This window comes from Coturnix japonica, chromosome Z (assembly GCF_001577835.2).
Source record: "Coturnix japonica isolate 7356 chromosome Z, Coturnix japonica 2.1, whole genome shotgun sequence".
Lineage (NCBI taxonomy): Eukaryota > Metazoa > Chordata > Aves > Galliformes > Phasianidae > Coturnix > Coturnix japonica.
This window is the reverse complement of record NC_029547.1, coordinates 21,650,963-21,673,390: the sequence shown is the minus strand read 5'-3', so window position 1 is coordinate 21,673,390 and position 22,428 is coordinate 21,650,963. Positions and strand designations below refer to the sequence as shown.

The 22,428-nt window shown below is 38.8% G+C and overlaps 1 protein-coding gene across 3 annotated transcripts in view; it reads left to right on the top strand.

Annotated features, from left to right (window-relative positions):
* SV2C (synaptic vesicle glycoprotein 2C) overlaps positions 1 to 22,428 on the top strand; it is an 89,885-nt gene that overhangs the window by 10,907 nt on the left and 56,550 nt on the right. For 2 of the 3 annotated variants that reach the window (XM_015848876.2, XM_015848877.2), the window contains exon 2: positions 13,193 to 13,861. In XM_015848876.2, the coding sequence (XP_015704362.1) occupies positions 13,282 to 13,861 (580 nt within the window). In that variant the 5' untranslated portion in view covers positions 13,193 to 13,281. Of the gene's footprint in view, positions 1 to 13,192; positions 13,862 to 22,428 lie in introns of those variants that run through there. The other variant, XM_032441290.1, reaches the window with a different exon arrangement.

Below are 22,428 nucleotides of genomic sequence, written 5' to 3'. Positions count from 1 at the left end.
TAGATGTTAAAACAAAATTTTTCATTCAGAGGGCAGTAAGGTACTGGCACAGCTGTCCAGAGAAGCCGCAGATATCCAATATGTAGAGGCATTCAAAACCAGGTTGTGTGAGGCCCTTGGCAGACTGATCTCATGGTTGGCTGCCTTATATGTGGCAGAGGGGTTGGAACTGGATGATCTTCAAGGTCCCTTACAACCCAAGCCATTCTGTGTTTCCATAAGGCTAAAATAATAAAATAATTTGAATTAGTAGTAGTTCTTGTTTAAAAGATACAATGTTTAATTGAAATATCCAACTCCCCTTCTCACAGGCATAGGTAATTCTTTCACTTCCTAGGAATGACGTAAGAGTTTGGGTGTGCTGGGCTGCTCTGGTTTTTCAGACTCATAGGGGCACAAGTTAGATTTTCTTGTGCGGTTTATCTTAAAACTAATGCAGTCAGATAAATTGTTTCATTTTCACCAGATGACCAAGGCGTTGCAGAAGAAGCCTGTGAGAATTCTAAACAATTCTAATCTCATTCCTGAGAAACAACTGGTGGAGAGCCCATTGCCCTTCCCTCTGGGTTACTCCTGGCATGAAAGTATGCATGCTCTCTTCTAGCTTGTACTCCTATGTTCTGTCCCAGATGAAGTCAGAGGAATACATCTGTGCTTACCAATCTTTATACACACACACACACACACAAATCATCTAATTTATTGCAGTAGGGTTGTTTATATGAATTATTTTACTCAAGGGCATAAGTTCTTGCAGAATAAGATCACTTGGTTGATAAAGTGGAAATCTTGTGGCAAATGAATTTTGACAGTACAATTTCCTGCCTGGAGAGACAGGTAGGAAATGGAACTGAATTACTGATTAAACTTATTCAGTCAAATGTTGATGACTCTTTATTAAATACGCAATCTACTTTTAGGTTCATTTTATTTCTGATTATTGGTTAAAACTATATGTTCTTCCAAGCTTGGAGAATTTGTTTTATGTTGTACTTCTTACAAATAAAATGAAAGGAAGCCATTATTAAAATCTCTATTTCAGTGTATAGTGGCAGGAATGACATATAGGTTCAATGCATTACTTTAGTCAGTTCCTCTGACTAGGAAAACTAATTTCTGTAAGAAGAAGAGTTCTGGCATTGTAACCTCATTCCAGCAGTTTTCCTTTATCTTGCTGCATTTTTTCAACTAATAAACCAAATTTTGTTTGATATTCTAATAGAATTGGAATAAAAAAATCTGTGATGCCATTGATTTTTAGTACTTTGGTAATGTGCACTTTTTTTAATTATTATTATTTTAATTATGAAGACCTTTCAGTTCAATAAAACTTCACAAGAATGTCTATGGCATAATTGGAACAGGGTTGATGCAAAAGGAACTGCTGTACTTCATAAGGGTTAAATAAACATGTAGAGGTTTTTAAAAAAATGCAGTTAAGTGTAAGAAGTTCAAAGCGCTCTTTGCCTGTTGGCTTAATAGCTCTGTAGCAACACGGACTGTGAGGGTTAAATACTATGGCTGTGAATTTTGTTGTTGAAATGTGGAGGTCAGGAAAAAAGTATACAGATTCCTGCAAAATTTTGGACTGAATTAAAAGCTGCCTTTCTTTTGCAGAATTCCCCTTGCTCTCAGGCTGCAAGCAGTGAACACTGACCCAGCTCTACAGTCTGCATTACTGTGCTTTTTTTCTTTTCAATGCAAGCTGATACACACACATACAAGGAACTGAGCACTTAATCAATGTGATATATATCCCGAGGCTAACATTAGATGGTGGTTTTTAAAAGTGAATTGTAGCCTAAAATAAAGATCTGGATTGTGAAGCAAGAATTTATATTTTAATCGCTTTACTTATTAAATCTAAATATTTTTGACATCAGAATGCTGTTTTGGGGTTTTTTTTTTGGGGGGGGGGGTTGGTTGTTTTTTGTGTGTGGTTTTTATTTTGTTTTGTTTTGCATGGATGTTTTGTTTTTCTCGTGGAAAGAAAAGAAAAAAGAAAAAAAATGTTTTCTTTTTCTCATGGAAAGAAAAAGAAAAAATGAGTTTAGAGCTTGGTTGCTGTCTTCCACTAGGACTTAGTCTGCTTGTTTTACCTCCTTCGAAATTATGTCTCTATACAGATACAAGTGAGTTGTTCCTCCTTGTATGCTCTTAAGACTTATGCAGTCGTGGAGTAGGCTATTATTAGTGAGGTGGCACTGATAGCGTACACATCGTTTTCTGTCCATGAATAAAATATATTATCTGATACGAGTCATCCAGGTGTCCTCTTGAGGATGGCTGAGGGAAATCTTAATCTCTCATTTGAACAATGAAAGTGTTAATAATAGACCAAGCCCAAAGAGATGATAGATGAAAATACATATAAATGCCCATTAGTAACCTGGAATATTTTGCATACGTTACTGCACAAGTGCCAGAGTAAATGACATGATGCTGGACACCCCAGCAAAGTGTGACTAGTGGTGCTTCAGTGTGCTTTTGAGAGTGTGTGTAATTGAGGTATTGATAAAGCAGATGGTCCACCTTATCTGTGGCATTCAGGGGATGTAATTGATGTGGCAGTGCTTCCCTGATTTATTGATACCAGCGCTGCCTTTAGTTACACAAAAAGTGAGAGTGGTACCATCACACAGGCTTTTGTATTTGAATCACTGAATCATTTGAATGTATTTGAACTACTCAAGCTTCAACTGGTTTTATTCAAGGCCAATAATAGTTAAAGGTTTAGGTTGTAAGGCAGCCTAGACTAGACTTGCTACTAGTGCCAAGAGTGAGCTTTCTATTAGCCATTCTGGTATGAACTACAGTCAGTGATTATTAATGAAAAATAACGCAACATTTGCCAACATGTGTCTTTCTTTGGCTGTTGCTGGAGATTTTCTAAATTGTAGCTATGGTCACAACAAGCTTCTAGTTCTTGGATGAATGGATCTGTATATATAAAGTGTTCTTCAGTCTTCTGGAGCTTTTTCAGATTTTCTTCTGTGGATATGGAGCCGCTTGCAGACCATTTCAGCCTGCAGTAGTCATACTTGTTCTTAGCTTTTACTGTCCAAAGGATAGCCTGCACATCTCTGTGGGGATCCTGAATGTCTGAGCAAACTGTTTACCCTGCTGAGCTTCACCCAAGCTGCTGAGGCATTATCTGCCTGGTGATCCTGAAGCTCCTTGGGCTTTAGGGGATGTGGGAGCCATGAGAAAGGAGCAGCCATGAGGAGTCTCCAAGGGGGAAGAGGAGGTGGGGGTGGGGGGAACCATAGTGTAGGTTGGGCAGCACTGTCACTGGTGGGGCATGGTCCCTGGGCAGGGGGAGGGGAGATGGTAAGAACAAGTTTCCCATCTACAGATTGGTGCATGCTGGGCAAGGTGTTGTGGTGTTATGCCCAAGATCAGTCGTGGAAAGCCAGTATGAGATTCAGGAACGGCAAGGGACTGAAGTAAAGTACCCTGAGTTTAGCTCAGTCACAGCTGGGGTGCGCAGCTCTGAGAGTAAAGGGACTCCTGGGACCACAGCTGAGGCTGATCAGGGTCATTAAGACCTATGGTGCTCATAAAGTACACACAGAGAAAAATGGCTGTCATGGTGTTTTAGAATGAAATAAAAATGGTTCAGAATGGCAAATTTCCTTTCTGAGATGCTTCAGCTTACCGCTCATTGTTGCTGCATGGAGTTAAATACAAGGAACAGAACATTTTTCAGGTTGGTATGCTGACTGCTTTCAAAATAAGCTTAAGGAAGCTTACTGAAATTGAAAAAAGAATTGACCAGCCCTTGTATCTTCATTTGCTGCCTAGTCTGTGCTTTAAGTGGTGGAGCTCTGTGTTTGTTCAGTGGTGCTATCCACTGCTACATATTCTACCCAAGGGAAGAAAGCCACACTGAGGCAGCATTCAGATTGCATAATGAAGATAAATTATGTTTTAACAGAGACCTAGGTTGCAGAACCTATAAACTAGAGACTGCTGCTTTTTCAGTACAGTCTGTTCCTCGGTCCTTTATCTTACTCTTTCTGTCCTCCCTTCTCACTCAGCTTTTTGAGCCTACAAAATAAAGCCTCATGAAGTTCAGTGAACCAGATAGGGATATGAAATGTAAGCCTCTAAAATATTAAATTTGTGAGTTAATGGAAGCCATGCACCTGCAGTCGCTTGGATTTACTATTTACTTCAGGGCTTAGGTTTCCTTGCAGTTGCTGAAAAATTGGATGTGCTATGGCACATGTGCACTATGCAAGTTGCAATAACAGTGTAATTCAGTTTAACAAGATGAAGAGCCTTAATTAAGCATGTGCTTAGCAAATGATGCATTTTGAATATGGAAAAAGACTGAGTTTGATGGAATCTTTAGAAAATCCTTGTTTTCTATTGTGGATTGAAGCAGTGTAAACATTTTGTATAATTATAAGTCAGTACAGCCTTAAAAAAACACAGCAGGATTTTTAGTAGCAGCACTCTTAGTTGGTGGGGTTAGGCGGCTTGATTTCCTATCTAAAGGTTATGAATTGTAAGCCAATGGGTCAGATTTTATTGTAAAAATTCTCCACCCGAAACTCTTAATTTTTCCTCCAGGGAGAGGTAAGACTTTATGTGTGTAGGAAGTCACCTTTGTGAGTACAGCAGAACTAGCACTCCATTTGGATAGCACATTCCATAATCTTTAATATCTGAGATGCATCTGAAGCGGAGGGCTAAGTTGCCACCATCACAAAAGTTTAGTATAGTATTCACTGGATTTCTTTAACTTGTAAACAAAAGATAACTTTTAAAAATATGTTGTTTTCCTCACAAGGGTTTTATGATAATGAGATTAGTGAGACAGTTTCTAAATTTTAATCTGAGTCTTTGGAAACACAAGTCTTCAAACCTCATTCAACCTGGCCTTGAGCACCTCCAGAGCTGGAGCATCCACAGCTTCTCCAGGCAGCCTGAGCCAGCACTTCACCACCTTTTGGGGAGAGACTGTCCTCCTAATGTCTAAACTCAATCTAGTTTGAAGTCATTCTCCCTTCTGTCCTCTTAGATCACTGTTAGAACATATACAAAGTCAGTTTCCCTAATGTTTATAAGTTCCCTTCAGCTACTGGAAAGCCACAGTGAGATCTCCCTGGAGTCTTCTCTAAGCTAAACAAGCCCTGCTTCTGCAGTTTTTCTTCATAAGAGGGGTGCTCCAGCCCTCCGATCATCTTAGTGGCACTCCTCTGGACCCCTTCTAAGAGCTCCACATTCTTCCTGTACTGAGGACCCCAAGCTTGGGTGTAGTACTCCAGGATGAGGCCTCACAAGGACAGAGTAGAGTCACCTCCCTTGTCTTGCTGGGTTATGTTTAGGTGAATTATTCATTCACCAAGACCCCCAGGTCCTTTTCAGCAGGGCTGCTCTCAATGAGTTCTTCTCCCAGTCCACACTCATATCTGGAATTGCCTTAACCCAAGTGCAGCACCTTGCACCTGGCCTTGGTAAACCTCATTAGATTCTTGTGTGACCGCTTTACAAAGCCTGCCCAGGTGCCTCTGGATGGCATCCCTCCCTTCTATTGTGTCAGTTGCTCCACACAGCTGGCTGTGATCAGCAAGCTTGCTGAGGGTACACTCAACTCCACTGTCTGTCATTGATTAAGATGCTAAAGAGCACTGGTCTCCAGGCCCCTGGGCGGCACCATTTGTCACCAGTCTCCACCTGGACATCGATCTGTTGACCACAACCCTCTCACTAGTTTATGCACAGAATATGTGTCATTTACAGTAATCTGTAAATGTTTTCCTACCACAACAGTTAAATACATTACATAGAGATTTCCTGAGAGCATGAGTATTGCAGATAGTACACAGACCTTAGAATTAAATTTTAAAATGACTGATGCTTTCATATTTTGCTTTACATTATGAAACAAACTAATCACATCCATTTCTCATTATTTGCTGTCTTTCATTGCTTCTTTTGCTTTGGGAATTGCATTGCTAGCCACTTCCACTTAGTCTGTTGCTTAGTTTCTTTTCTGACATTTGAATATATGTTCCAGTAAAAACACTGCATCTGCCAGAGTATCCAGACAAAACAGAGAAAACAGGCCTAGGAAAATCCTGAAACAAACAAGATGAAATATAAAAGATTACTGCATGTTATCTTGTACAGGACAGATTTTCAGTCAAGAAATTCACAAAATACCCTATAAGAGAAAGCGACAAATGAAGGTGGTGTGAAACCAAATTTCTTGCAATATGTCTTTAGCAGACTTGGTTGTACTTGCACAAAATGTTTGAAAACTTAGCTGTGCAGTGATCTGTTCATTAAGTTCCTTCCTCTTTTAAGTGATGTATATTTGTCCATTTGGATCAGTTAACAAGAATCTTAGCAAATGAGGTAAGTATGAAGTCTGTAATTTTCCCATCAGCACGTTAGAATTAAAATAGAAAATGATATGAAAATAGTGACGCCAGTATCTTTGAAGACAGATCATCAACTTTTAATTACTTCAGAATGAATATTGAAGTCAAAGTGTACAAAGTTTTGAAGTTCTTCATTAAATGTGCAGGAAAAAAACGAGCTATTTAAGTATCTATTTTGAAAACACTGAAAATCCAATTTGCACCGGTATCTGATAATGTGAAATGACAAATACCAGGTACATACTTAATTACTATTTAGATCTGATATATTTGCCAAATGTTTCTCCAAGACCAAATTTGTATGCAAATTGGAGATTGTTTTCCTTTTCTTATATGGATAATGGCTGTTTAAGGAGTTTTAGCTAACCATTTAGGTTTTGTTACCTCTGGTATGAATGTGCTACCTGTCCTCCAGAGACTTCTGAGGTATTATTCACTTTCTAGGCTGGATTTAGAAGTCTCAGTTATTCTGTGAGAGATGTTCACATATTCAGTGTTTGCCATTTGATTTTCTTTTATAACAGATAGCTCATTTAATGGCAGATAATTGACTTTTTTTTTTTTAACATGTTATAATTATACAATATTTTGTGTTTGAACATCTTAGAATAATAGAATAGTTTATGTTGGAAAGAACTTCTGTAGATCATCTAGTCTAAAATTTGCAGTTATCTCAACACTCAGATCAGGTTGCTTAGGATTTTTTCTAGGTAAGTGCTGATTACCTCCAAGGGTGATGCCTCCGAGCAGCCTTTTCAATGATTCACCACCTCATCATACAGAGCATCTTAGAAATAAATGGAGTTTCCCTTGCTGCAATCTGTGATGTTCATTCTTTCTTCTTTGTTCTGCATACTTGAGAAGAGCCCAACACCATCTTCTTCATAATTCCTCTTCAAGTGATGGGTAATACAGTGATTCATTTCCTCCCTAAGCCTTCTCCTCTGGAGACCTAGCAAGCCTTGCTACCTCCATCTCTCCATGCAGGCTTCCTCCATTAGGACTCTAAACATTTTACTGGCCCTCTTATTTGTCATTGGCTGTTTTAAATTCTGGTTGCATTAAGGGGATAAAACAGGACATGGTAGTCCAAAAGTGGCACACAAGCAGAGAGAATATTCAGCCAGCCAGCAGCACGCTTGTTGGTGCAACCCAGAATGCAGCCTGTCTGCCAGGGCAAAACCAGCACTCTGCAGGTTGCTGTTCAGTTTCCACCTAGACCTTCACAGACTACACTTCAGCCTAACTCATGCAAGTATTTATTTAATTCAGGGAATGCATTCCCCATCTCAACGTTTCATTTTGTGTAACCAGCTTAATGAGATACAGCAATCATAACCCTCTGTTTTAATGTCTGTCAGAGTGCACTGTTTGCTTTACCAGCAGCATTTCCTTCTTTGCTATCTAGCACTGTTAAGATAAACTGCAAACAAACCAGTTCCTTCTGCCAGCAAGCAGAGGTGTTTCTTTTTTTGACTGAACTTTGCATTCAAAGTTTTTCTTATTAACAGTTTGTCTTCAGTGAACTGTTTGATTATGGATATAAGCATGTAAACATACACATTATATATAAAATTCCAGGTATCTAATAGAGGTATACATACCTATGCATATATATGCATGATGGCTCTTGTTTGTTTGTTTGTTTGTTTTTGTTTTTGTTAGATTTGTTGCATTTCATCTTCTCTAGTCAGACTCATTTCAGTTTACAGCACACCTGGAAATCTTCCTCTCCTTCCTCTTTGTTATCTAGGTCAAGCTGATGAATGCTTACTTTCTCCCACAGCTGAACCAGAGAAGCTTAGGATGTCATTCTTGGTTTTATTATTTCCCTGTTTTAGAAAGACTTTTTGGCAAAGGTGCTAGATGAATAGTAATAAATAAATGGGTTCACAATCACAGAGAGATCTGTATCTAGCTTGTCACCTCTTCCTTTTTATTTTTCCCCCAACACAAACAATACAAACACATTTCACTGGAGGAGGAGCTGGCTAATGAGAGCACTCTCAGAGCTAGCATCAGTCTGAGGTTCAGCTTGTGAAAAAAAGTAAATATGAAGCAGTAAACTCAATAGCTGCTGTGCTAAAAATGTGGTAAAATGAAATATTTAAGAAGAACTGTGAAACTATAGAAAGGGTCTTATTTTCTGTCTTCTTATGTTCTAATTCAAACAATAGTAAGTAATAGGTACTAAAGATGAAAAAACAAATGCTTTGAGAGAGTGACAAACTGCCTGGAAAGCAGTGGGTTAAAAACCCACGGTGTTGAAATATTTCCTAACATTATGCCAAGGAAGCAGTAACCACCCCCTTACCCACGTTTCATGTCAGCAACAGCTGACAGCCTGTGAGGAGTACAAAATGAACAGTAGAGATGGAAGGAATGGCAGCATCAGCTCAGGAGGGAGTCTGGGGCCTCAAATTTGGCATTCTCAGGGATGATGCACTCCTGCAGTGTGAACCAGTACTATGACACTTCATTTTCTACTGAAACATAAAGAACTGTTTCCTGTCTGATTCCAGGAAGGAAGGAAAGGCACTTAAATCCAGTGTGTAATACAGTTTGCCCTACAAGATGCTCTTTAATCTTGCCATGTATTCCCTGGGCTGCAGTGTTGTTCTATGACATCTGCCAGGCCAGTATTTGTATGTTTGCTGTTTTGCAGCACCTGTGCAATACAGAGTGCTGCAGTGTAAATCTAGAATGTGAGTCACTGGGACTAATTCTGTTGCATTTGCCAATTTTATTTCCTGACGGGTTTCTACAATGAATTACTTTTTATTTTTCTTTTTGGGTAGGATTTCTTGACTTGCTCTTAGAATTTCCTATCATATCAGTCTCAGTGCTTTTAAAATGAATTCTTCTCAATAACTACCCCTAGACTCTTTAATCTTTTGCCTCCACTGTAAGGGCAATCTCCTTTCTTCTTTCCACTTGGAGCAGTTCTAGGGAGCTTCTGGGTATCTATGGTCAGAGCAGTGTGTTGTCCTCTTTCAATTGAGCAGGAAGCATGACCATAGGGGATGCTAGGAAGTGCTAGTATTTTATTTTACTTGTTTTTATCTTGTTTTTATTTTCTTTCTTTGTTTGTTTTGAGTGGCAGTACTTCTATACCTGCTTTCTGCTTTTCTCTGTTGGTGGCATTGCAGCCATGCCGTGGCTTATACTGCTTTGGCAGCTACAGCCCAAGACTACAAGACTCACAGCCTGGGTGTGTGTCTCATGGTTGCTGGAACTGGCCAACAACATCTGCTTGGGCTATAAATGCCCCTCTTATAATCAACTAATATCTGCTGAAAAGAATTCTATACCCACCAGCTTTTGTGCTAGTGCTTATATAAGTGTTGAAGTTTATGTTCTTTATTCAGTCATAGTGAATCAAGTACTGCTAATAAAAGAGCGTCTCTTTTGAGACAGTTTTGCACATGGAGGGAGAGAGAGGAAGTTCACAGATATCCCCGTAAATTAAATGGTGGGAGGTACTTCTGTGTACCATGCAGGTCTGTGGTGGCTTGTGTGATTGCATCCAGTGTCAGATTTCATTTGTACCATGTGAGAATTGTTGGCGAGCTTCAGTAAAATTTGAGTCCTTTGCTAAAAATGAAGAGGCATTGATTAAAATATGAAATGTTTCTAATATTTTCTTTCTATTTGAAGAATATTCATGAATTCAAAAGAAACACAGAACAGATGCTATACTAGGACCCCAAGTGTATCATAAATGTTGTAACTCCATTTGAGTGTAGCTTCCAGTTCTATTCTGGTAATTTATTATATGAAGATGAGAATATAGTTAATACCACGTCCCTGTTACATAACCCAGAGCATTCACTGTGTCTTCCTATAGCTTGCATTTAGCAAAGATTAAGTGTTTGTGGGAATAGGATTTATGATGCCTCCCAGATTTAAAACTTCCTGGGACTTCACCTATTTATTTTGCAGTGTCCCACTATCACTTAAGGTGTAGCAAAATACTTGCCATACAGAAACATGGCAGAATGAAATAAATATAATAATATAATAGATTGAAAAAAGAATAAACATTAGAGCAAACAGATAATATATTTGTTTTGAATCTTTGTATTTTTGAATGTTTTGAAAGATATGTATTTTTAATATTACTTGAAACAACATTTTTTATTTCAAGTGAAAACACTGTATTCCCAGGGAAATAATAATAAATTTATATTTTTATGTTGTTGTTTTTATTTGGAAGAATTGGACAGGAATCTGGTGTTTATTAGTATCGAATAGGCTTGTTGGGTAACACTAGCAGGAGTGACTGGACTTCCAGCTGCTTTAGCTGCTTTATGCTACTCAGGTAGCTGCTAATCCTCATTCTTTCAGAGTTTCCAATTGCTTACTTGCAGTCAGTCAGTTTGACATAATTAAAAGGGTGGGAATCTATCATGCATGGGCTATAAATAATTGCTCTTTCTACTTCTCACCCTTAAGGCAGGGATTTCAGTTCATTGAGAAGGAAAAGTTGTTTAAAAGAATAGTGGTTCAATGAAGGATGTTGCTTGGAAACCTAGGCAAGATAAAAGAGACATTTATGTTTTTACACACAGTACATCTTTCTGGTCTGCCTAGACAAGAAGTTTAATTTAGTCTGTGTGCAGATTTTTTTGCTGGCGTAGTTACATTGCTAATTATTTGAGCAGGTATAATTCCTTATTGACATATTTGGTGTATTATAAACTACACTATAAGCTCAGTTGCTTCTGAAGATTTATTGTTAGAGTGTAGCTCACTGAACTCATGAGGTAGGTGAGCCATAGAAGTGCAATCACTGCTTTGCCACTTTTGACATTTGCACTTTCACTCAATATTCTTAAACTCCTACTGTCTTCTCTCCATTGACAAACTGTACAGTAAAACTGAATTTGACAAAATCAATATGAGCTGAAAATCTTTAAAAGAAGGCTGTAATTTCTGAAAGAAAAATATTAAGAATCATGGCATTTGAGACTTCAGTTCAAATGCACTGGGCGTGTATAACTGGAAATACTCTAAAATGATCAAAATGATCAGAAATGATCAGAAAAACAGAGATGAGGAACCTGTGAAGATCTTGGTAGCATCTGTAGGTTTGGTGAGCGTTTCTGTGTAGTTCAGTAACAGACAGTAGACACTGCAGTCCACACATAGGATGAGATGCCCAATTCAGTACAGACAGTAACTTTGGAGGAGCACCTGAAAGGCTGCAATTAGAGAAATTGCCTTAGCATAAAAGATTCAGCAAGATGACCTACTTAGAAGGATCATCATGTACCTAAAAGCAGGCTACAGTTTTCAGTCATAAATATTACATGATATTTTTTTCACTAAGGCTGCATTTCTTTTCCAGTAAATGTTTCAGTTTGCACTGAAAAGCTGAATAATGACATCACGCCTGATTTCTTTGAGAAACATTCAGAGTGGTTGAAGTCAATTTAGAGGAAGGGACCGAAAACAAATAATAGGTGAATTTCTATAATCATTACAAAAGTAATCAAACAAGCAGATTTAGAGAAATATCTTTGGGCTTCTTTTCCCTGCACATTTTGTGATTTTCAGGCTGGTTTTCTTTTATCAAAAGTGCATCATGCCCTTAGTTAATATGATGAAGTTTATAACTCTTTCTGTCCCTCAAAGCAGTATTAGTCTGAAAACCAATACCTGAAATATACTTCTGGAAGGCATTTGTAACAGACTGAATAAATGTCAGCTTCTGAGCTCCTTTGGACCTCAGAAGACAGATCCACAGCACCTTAGGTATAGGATTTTATTCAGAAATTTGCAGCCATTTATTCTTACTCCTGTTTTACATCCCACTGTGTCCTCAGTATTGCAAATTCAGCTTTTTGTGAACTTGGAAAAAATGGATCATTAAAATGATCGTGGTTAAAAATAACCTCTTCCCCAAGCTGGAAGCAGGCAGTGTTTTCTTGGAAGCACTGATAGAGAAATTTAAGTCTGCTTTCTCCCAGAGGTGGGGTTTCTGCAACCCTGACAGAGCTCCCAGTTTCATCCCCTGCCCCTTCAGAGACATGAGTAACGGTGCCATTCTGTAATCAGTTTCAGCTGCTCTAACTATGGACTGTTGCCAAAGAAAAAGCTCGATTTTCTTCCTTACTTTGGCTTGCACTCAGCCACCACTGCTTTCTACTAACCATAGTGATTGTGTAAACACCCCCAGTTACTGTGCAAGATGAGATGAGCCAAATTACCTTGCTGATATACCTGGTGCTTTCACATGGGTAGATCAGCATGAGCTCATACTTGGACTAAAGCTCTGGGGTATATGCTGAGGATATGCAATTGCTCCAGCCTGCCTGTCACTATGGGCAAGTAAGAGAGGGATGCTCTCTGTCTGATTTAGGGACTGGAAAATGCCAAAGTGTGGAACAGTTACCATTTCAACCCACTCATCTCTCTGCACTGATTACAGCATGAGGCTGCACCAAAATCATTGCTGAGCATTGCTCTTTGTGAATGCATTGACCAGGTTCAGTCAACTAGTACAGAGCTCAGAAGTATTATCTCCTTACTAGATTTATCCATTCTGGGGATGGAAGTATTACTGAAACTGTGGAAAATCTTTACTGCATAGCAGTTCACATGGGAAAGGGCAGTGGAAACAGAGCTACTGAAAACTTGTAGATGCTAGATTTTTCTCTAGAATATTTTCCTTGTAACACAAAATATTACAGCTGAAGTCCTCAACTGTGGTATCCAGTGTTGATTCTGTACTACATAATGTGGGGAAGCAAATTGAAAATAAACTTTTGTTTCTTTTCCTCTAAATTTTGCAGGTTCTTTGCATCTTCCTGCTGGTGTCCAACACCAAGTAGATTTTCCAAACAGTGTTCAGCAACTGACTCTGCAGTAGAACAGATACAAGATGGAGGAATCATACAAAGACAGGACTTCATTAGTGAAAGGGGCAAAAGATATTGCCAAAGAGGTAAAGAGGCAAGCAGTGAAAAAAGTCAATAAAGCTGTTGACAAAGCTCAGGATGGCTACACACAGAGGTCCTACAGTCGATTCCAGGATGAGGAAGATGATGATGATTACTATGTCCAAGGAGGGAATTATGGTGTGGAAGCTAATGATGATGAAGGATCAAGTGAAGCAACTGAAGGGCATGATGAAGATGATGAAATTTATGAAGGGGAGTATCAGGGAATCCCCAGCATGGGGCAGGGCAAAGATGGCATGGTGGCCTTAGGGCAGCCTGTGCGTGATGAATATAAAGATCGTCATGAACTGGAAACAGAAAGGAAAGCTGATGAAGAAGAACTAGCACAGCAGTACGAACTGATAATACAAGAATGTGGCCATGGTCGATTCCAATGGGCCCTCTTCTTTGTTTTGGGAATGGCTCTAATGGCTGATGGGGTGGAAGTTTTTGTGGTTGGATTTGTGTTGCCCAGTGCTGAGACAGATATGTGTATACCCAATTCTGGATCAGGATGGCTTGGTGAGTGAAGACTTCTTTATGTCTTTTTGCTATTACAGATGTCACTTACATCATGCCTAAATTTTGTTAACACTAATGATAGCATACAAATATTTTTGTATTGTATATAAAGAAGCAAACTACATTAAGTGCTAATTTTAATTTAATGAAATTTGTAATTATGTTGTATGTAGTTGTTATATTTTCAGTCTCTTAAGTATAAATACACCAATAAGGTGGAAGATTGCATAGTAAGATTTAACAAGAGAGGGATATGCTTTTCCTTGCTTACAGGAGTAGGTATCCAGATATTAAGAGGAATTAAAGAAATAAAGATTAGATTTTTTTAACTCTTCAAGATTTATACAGATGTGATAGAGAATAAATTACATATTACACACAGCTGTCCAGCAGCAGTTACCATGCTGAGCGAGAGCACTCCCAAGGGTTGGGTGCAACACAGAATGGGAATGCAGGAAATCCAGGGAAAATACTGTCTATCTTTTTTTCTCACTTTCATCTCTTTTTCTCTCACTGACTATTCTCTAGCCATCTGAAAAGTATAATGTTCATTTTGAGTCAGGGGGACAGAAGCCACAGGGGAGGGTGGCTGAAGATGCTCACAAGTTGTGCTTTTTGTGTCTGGCTGGTTGGTAGGGAAGAGCTGCATTCTGTCCCATTGGCATTCCCTCTGATGGTGCAAAGAGGCAAGCTGAAGCAGCCTTTTGTGCCTAGGTGAGAGTGCAGCAAGACAGCCTGTGCTTGTGCTTCCTGGGTATGCCTGACATTCTGATACTACTAGTCTGGATCTGTTTGTTTCAGTATATTTAAAACCCTTCTGCATCAGAAGGTGATGATTGGAAAGAGGGGCTGAGTTCTCACTGGGTGCTTTGAGAAATTCCTTTCCATTTGATGATCAGTTTGTTAGAAACAAACTGCTCCAGCTATCTGTACAGTGCAGTGATTTCTACTAAAATAATTTATCTAAATTTTTATGGCTAAAGAGGGTGAATGCAAGTACTGCTTTTTTACATAAATGTGGGGTTTTTTGGTTTGGTTTTTTTTTTTTGTCATTTAATTTGTCATGCTTGAATCTGCAAGTTTTCAGATCTACTTTTCACAGAAAGAATGTGCATAAACATATCTATATATAGCCATTTTGGGGCTTTACAAGCAGTTCAAAGAGTAGAGAGAATGAAGAGAAACAAAAACAACCTGAAAAGGAATGTTACCTTGATGTTACTTTGCCAGTGTTGATAATACCATAGAATACGTAACATGTAGGAAAATAGTTGATGCTTTCAAAAAACAGTGTTTCATTTAAACAACTGTTTTGAGCACTGTGGAGGTGTCTGTGATTGAGAGCAGGAGGTGTTGTCCCCACAGTTGCAGCTGTCTCTGAAGAATTCACATCCGTCTGTTACTATATGACCTATGTCAGGATAAGGGCTAAGGGTTCCTCAGTCACTGTATTTTTTATGGTGTTGTCTTGAGATATATTGGAATGACTCCATCAGTTATTAAATACAGTTCAGTACAGAAGCTATTAAACCCCTCGTATTATATATGTATTGAAAAAAGTATTGCTTGACAATAAAATTAAGGGAGGGTTTAGTTGTGCAAGCAATACATTACCATGTCTACAATATAGGATCTGTGATGGCTGTTCCCATATCTTCCTTTTGAAATACTAGAACACTAGCTGCTGTGTTACTGACAAAAGATAATCTTATGTTAAAAGATTAAGGTGCTGAAAACAAAAATAAAACAAACAAAAAACCCACTGGAACTAATCACTTTTTTTTTTTCCATGCAGTGTAGTGAGGCATTGTAATGTGGTTGTTTAATCAGCAGTTGCATAAAAATGATACTACTTGCCCACTACTAATAGAAATACACTGCAGATTGCAATCCTTCTGTACAGCGATGCCTATAATACTTATAACCAATATAGACATGCAGCCTTTGCAGACAGCATAACCATAATTCCAGTAATACAAAATATTCATCAGGACAGTGAGTGCTTAGTGAAAATGTTTCAATATGATCATAACTAGATTCTCAGAGCTATGCATTTCAATTACTTCACTGCTGTGATTTCACATCATAATTATGGCCTGACAGGGGTCTTTTAGACAGGCATTTTTTATTTCATTATTTTATCTCCATAATCAAGAGGACTTGGATGTTAGAATACTAAGGTCATGAGACCAGTGCTAGGAGTTATGAAGAGGAATTCTTACACATACATAACATTTATTTCTAAGGCATTTTGCTGGACTATTTAGAAATAACCCAAGAGCACCCTATTTTGTCATTACAAAGCACTAATTGACTCAACTAATTGTAAAACCCGATTTCTTATACCTCATCCATACCTCATGCCACAATGGTTTATCAGAAGACATGAGCCAATTAAAAGTATTTGTCAGTATCCATAAAACCACTATGTCACACTTTTGTTTTACTTGCATCAGGATAAATTCCCAAATTTCTTCTGCATTCTCTCCCCTGTGAGCTTCTGCCTGCTACTGATTAATCATCAGCAGTATTTCAAAGCCCATAAACTTACAAGCAGGAAATTTTTATTAGGATTAAGAACTCGTTTCTTGATGCCTTTGGGGTTAAATAAAAACAACGTGTATCTTTTTTTCCTCTCTAAATTGATGTTTCTTTCAAAACAAGGAAGCTGATGTGATTAAACTCTTACAAGCTCAAAGTAACTTGTCACCAAGTGTGTGGGTCTGTTTACGGTATGTCCATGACTCTTTGATACTGGGAGGCGTAGAACTCAGCATAGCACTCCAGATCTGGCCTTGTAAACTGTGGTTAGAGGGGAAGGATCTTCTCTTCTGAGCTACTGGCAATACTGGCCAAGAATACTGTTAGCCTTCTTTATGCTGAGGGCACATTGCTGACTTATGTTCAAGTTGGCGTCCAACAGAACTCCCAGATCTCTTCCCGCAGAGCTGTTTTTCAGCTGGGTGGACCCTATGTGTGCTATGCCTGGGGTTGTTCCTTCCTCTCTGAGTGTGGAACTCTTCACTTCTTGTTGAACTCAGTAAGATTTCTGTCAGCCAGCCTACCCAAGCTGTTGAGCTCTGGATGGCTGCCATGGCATTCTGGTGAGTAGGCAACTCCTCCCAGTGTCACATTATCTGCATGTTTAATGAGGATGCACTCTCACTACTGTCTAGATCATTAATGAAGATGTTAAACAGGTCTGGATCCTCTGATCTAATCCTGCTCCACCGAGGTGGAAGCCTTTCACACAAAAGATCAATATGAAAGTCACAGGGCTAAGTGATTATTTGTTTATTTATTTTGCATTCCTGCTAAGAAAACCTGACAACAGGTAAGCCACATGTATTATAACCATCTTTTTCAGAGGCCAGTATCTTAAATGGAATTCTGGACTCATGAGTTGTATAGAGCTGCTGGTTCATACAAAGAATAGGGCCCAAATACCTTTAGGCAAGATCACATAGCTTGAGCCATTTGCTCTCTTCCTGAGCCTGTGCGTGTTCTCCATGGCTTTGGCAGAAATCTGGAAATGCACAGTTACAGAGAATATTGAGCAAAGGGCTGAAAGAGCTGGGTTTGGACTATTTTGTAAGTATTCATGCATCTATATGTCTGATGGGGTTCTCCAAATTGTCTAGATGCCTAACTAAATCCCTTGTGCAAATCCTTAGAAACTTAAGCACATGTACAAATCTAGAATTCTGTTGTTATTCTAAGACTGTGGTTCCCATGGGTATCCTTCATGTAATTTGTTGAGCAAAATTCCTTTTTGGAGAGGTTTCTCCGGTTGTGGAGATTCAGGCCAAGATGACTTCAAGAAGATTTTTATATTTTCTTCAATGTTATGGAGAGCATGTTAAAAATCATTACTCTTTTGGAAAAAAAAAAAAAAATTAAAATTTGGCTTCATTTTAAATGTGAAGTGTTGGCCATGGTATAATTTTTGTGAATGTTTCACAGATGTTGAAATGTTAAGTATTTAAATGTGGTTCTGAAAGTTACTGTATTCACAAGAAATGCATACAGGTTAAGAGCAATTACTGTAACCATTGCCGACTTTAGAGCGTGGGGAATCTTGCTAAAATAACAGAGTTAATTGCATTTACTGTTAATAGTAGTAATAAATCTTTTGTAGCAGTAGGAATATTTGAAAATAGCCCTGCAGTAATTTAAATGTGTACTAAATATTGCAGAACAGGATGAAAACTGGTTTGTAGGATTAATGCTTGCTTCTTCAGAAGATGTGAGAAACACAAATGCCATCATGCATGCTTGTCACCTCTGGTATAGTACAGCTCTCTTACAGTGACATCAATAAGGAACACCTATAACTGCGCTTTTTCTGCATACCATCCAACCTCAATTGTTTGAGGGGGAAAATTAAGAGACAGATCCTCCTCTGTTCTAACCAGCTATACTGTTTGGAGCAGTGGATATGACAGTTATGTTTCTTTTTCTTTCCTGAGGGTAAAAAAATAAGACACATTGTAGTGTATGTGATGTGATTTTTGCCTGCTAAGAGGCAGACTGAACATGTCCCAGGGAATGGGAGCATGAATTCAAAACATTAATAAAATGCAGTGTGTTCTGCTAGCAGAGAGGCTACAGGCTTCTGGTGGTTACCAGCTGCCCTCCTTCTCAGAGTGTGATTTTCTCACTGCAAAACACTTGTGTTATTAGGGAGAACAACACCATAAGGTCAGCTGTTTTTTCTCTTTCACATGGTTCCTGCATGCAGCTTTAATGAGGACTACAAGCTGAGCATCAACCTACATGTTCACTCTTCAACCTTAACGGGTTCACTGTTAATCCCACAGTGTGCAGTTAAACACAGTATTTGCTCAGTACCCCTTCCAGTCATGCAGATTCAACCCGAGTAACAAATCTAGTAAAAAACAACTCACAATGGCTGCATTGCAGAGCCACTTGCTGTTTTATCCAACTTATTTTTTGAAAATTCTGCAAGTAGCATTGTCTTTTTTTCCTTTTTTTTTCCCCCCTATTTTCCTTTCTTTTCTTCTTTTTTTTTTCTTTTTTTTTCATTACAGGACACTACTATACTAGCATACCTTGGAATAATGCCATAGAGATAAAAGCCACTGTATGTTGAGCTAGTAAATTACTGAGCAACTCTCTGAGCCAACCACTCAATGCCAGAATGTAACATTTTTCAAGATATAAGCTGTGCTTACTGCAGCTGAATTCCACAAGTACAGTCGATACTGGAAACTCGCTTTTATTTTGATGATGAAAATTACAGCCTGTAATTAGGATAATGTATGTACTTGTGAAGATTGTATAAGTAGCCGTTAAGTTACTTCTGCATCGAACGAGTCTGTCACAAGCATGTTTTAGCAACATGTGCAAATATGCCTGTGTCATTTATCTGCATACACAAATAAAGATAAATAATTTTGTTTGCAGTTATCTTACAATCTTTGTCTCAGTGATTGATTGTGCCTAAAACTTAAAAATTACTGGACTGTTCTTTTAGGCAGTACAGGTTATTTTCTGCCTGTCCAATCTCATATCAGTGATTTTACCATTCATGTCACGTACAAGTGCATAATCTTACAAAAATGGCAGAAAGAAGGAAATGCCTCCCAAAGGAAAAGCCTGAGGGCCATGGTGATTTCCCACGTTTAATTTGGCTGTCACCATCACTCTTTCTTCCCTCCTTCAACTGGCACAGCATCTCTGGCTGATGATATATCACTTCTTAAGTCAGTGCCTCAAATCCAGTCTTTTAACTAAACTGAACATTTTGGATATGGTGGTGTATTCTTTTTTTTAAGGTTCTGTTCTAGATGATTCTGCAACACAGTTACCTTTCAACCCGGAGCTTTCATTTCTTCAAATGCATAATTATCTGAGTATTTGTAGCTCTGAATCACAGGGTGACAGAATTGTAAGGCTGAACAGACCCAGCTCACCCAACTTTTCTTCATAGGGGAGATGCTCTAGGCCCTTTATCACCTTTGTGGCCCTCCACTGGACTCTCTCCAGGAGATCCCTGTCTTTTTTGTACCTAGAACTGGACACAGTATTCCAGATGAGGCCTTACCAGGGCAGAGTAGAGAGGGAGGATCACCTCCCTTGACCTGCTGGCCACTGTCCTTTCAATGCACCCCAGGATCTCACTGGCCTTCTTGGCTCATGGCCAGCCTGTTGTCCACCAGGACCTGTTGGTCCCTTTCTGCAGAGCTCCTGCACTGATACTTGCAGTTATTCCTTCCTAGATGCAAGACTCTACACTTGCTTTTGTTAAATCTCATCTGCTTTCTTGCTGCCCAGCTCTTCAGTCTGTCCTGGTCTTGCTGAATGGTTGCACAGCCTTCTGGTGTGTCAGAACTTTGTATCCTCCCAGCTTTGTATCATTGGTGTAGTTTGTGAGGGTGGCCACTATCCACTCATTGAGGTCGTCAGTGAAGATATTGAACAAAACCAGACCCAGCACTGACCCCTGTCACTGACCCCTGGGAGCACCACTAGTCGCAGGTCTTCGACCAGACTCTGCACCACCAAACACCACTCTCTGAGCTCAGCTGGTCATCCAGTTCTCAGCCCACCTCACTATTCACCCATCTATCCATCAGTTTCTAAGCTTCATTATCAGGATGTCATGGGAGACAGTATCAAAAGCCTTGCTGAAGTCAAGGTAGACAACAACCACTGCTCTCCCTCCATGGTCATGGAGTTGTTCCCCAGCTCTCTTAAACTGATCACCTTTATAACCAGTGGAATATATAAGAGGTTTATAAGATGTGGATATATAAGACGTTTTGATGGCACATTTTATATGTTAGATTCTTCTAGATTATCTTAACAAGTAAACTTTTCTAGGATAAACGTGATGAATGAAGTGTCTTAAAGATCCACAGAAACCAGTTTATGAGGCTGACAGAGCTTGTCTTTTTCAGGATGGTAGAACTTTAGGATGGCAATACAAACTAAGGAAGTTAAGATATGGTGATGCATTAGTACTTTCCTGATCTACTGGAGCTCAGGGTGTCAGGGTTGGTTTTGAGGTTACCATGAACAAGTCTTCTTAAATGGAGATTGTGAACTGACGTATACAATCACCCAAACAGTTTTCCATGCACAAAATATAACTTTGCCCACTGGCACCACTGTGAATTAGTAATTAAAAAGCCTGTTAATGAAAAAGTACCAGCTTTTCCACAGTACACTAGTACTGTGGGTGTCCCACAGGGAATTATACTAATCTGTTATTTATTGGTGTGGTTAATCTATTTATCTGACTGTGTGTGGGAAAGCAGAAAGAAGTGTGATTATTAGCAAAGGGAGTTCCCTTTCTCACTCTTGTGCTGGTGTATAGGGTGAGGGAAATCTGTTTTTCATGTCAGAGGCTGAGACACTTGCTAATTCTGGCTCCTGACAAAAATGAGTCTAATTCAAGTATCTAATTTGGTGTCTTGGTTGTTTTCTATTGTTTTGTTTTGCTTTTTAAAGCCAGTGGAAGTCAGAAATTTCCAGGTCTATGGAATTTGTTTGTCAGCTTTGTGTCCCTTCCCTTCACCTCTTTACAGCATTGTAAAAAAAGAGATGATAACAGCCACTACAAGATGGAGGAAAATAAACAAAGTTGGTTTGTCCCATTTACAAGGAAAAACATTTGCACAGTACTGTAATACAGTTGTCGATTAAGCACTGAAGAAATAAACATATATTAGTTTTATTGTTGTATAGATCTCCTTGCGAGAAGTGTAATCTTACTGATTAGTTCTTCAATCCGCTGTATTAAATTCTGCTAGAAATATAGAGATATATACACATTTTGTAGTTTGTTATTTTTTGTTATAGTTAAGCACAAACTAAAATTAGTGATATTTATAGACTCTGCTCTGAGTCAGAGGCAGGACTAGGCAAATAAGGAATTAACATTCAGGCAATAAAACTTGTAGCCAAAATGGACGTTTTTGATATGAAATTAGATTATTAATGCAGATGACTGTGTGGGCAATTTAAAGCATTAGTGAAAATTAATCTTTTTTTTTTTTTTTTAAACTTTGAAATTTAATTAATCCTGGCACTGTGCACCATTCAATCACATGCAGCATTTATAATCATTCTGATTCTCAGGATTTCCATGGAAGTGCATTTCGAATTGCAAAGTCACAGTAATTCCTGGCATGACAGGGTCAGTTCAGAGCTGGGTGACGAGTGCACTGAATTTAGCATCTAAATCTGAGAAGAGCAAAATCCAGAGGAACCTCTGTAATCGCAAGGGAAGACAACCAGGAATTAGGGGTATTAGGATAGCTTAGCTTAACTAGGTGTGTTTTATCTGAGGTTTGTCTATTAGGATTTTCTTCCTAATGCCAGAGGGAATGATTGGATCAAAGGAGAATATAGTATGAAAATCACATGCTCAGTTATAGCACCTAGAGAATCTGTCAACAGTCTCACATCAACATGTGGAATTACCTGAGTTTTTGATAGAACTGTGTTCTACATATTGATATTGGTAACATCCATTTAAAAATGCTGTGTATATGGGGAGAAAAATATCAAATATTGTCTGGTTCTTACAGCCCCGTGTT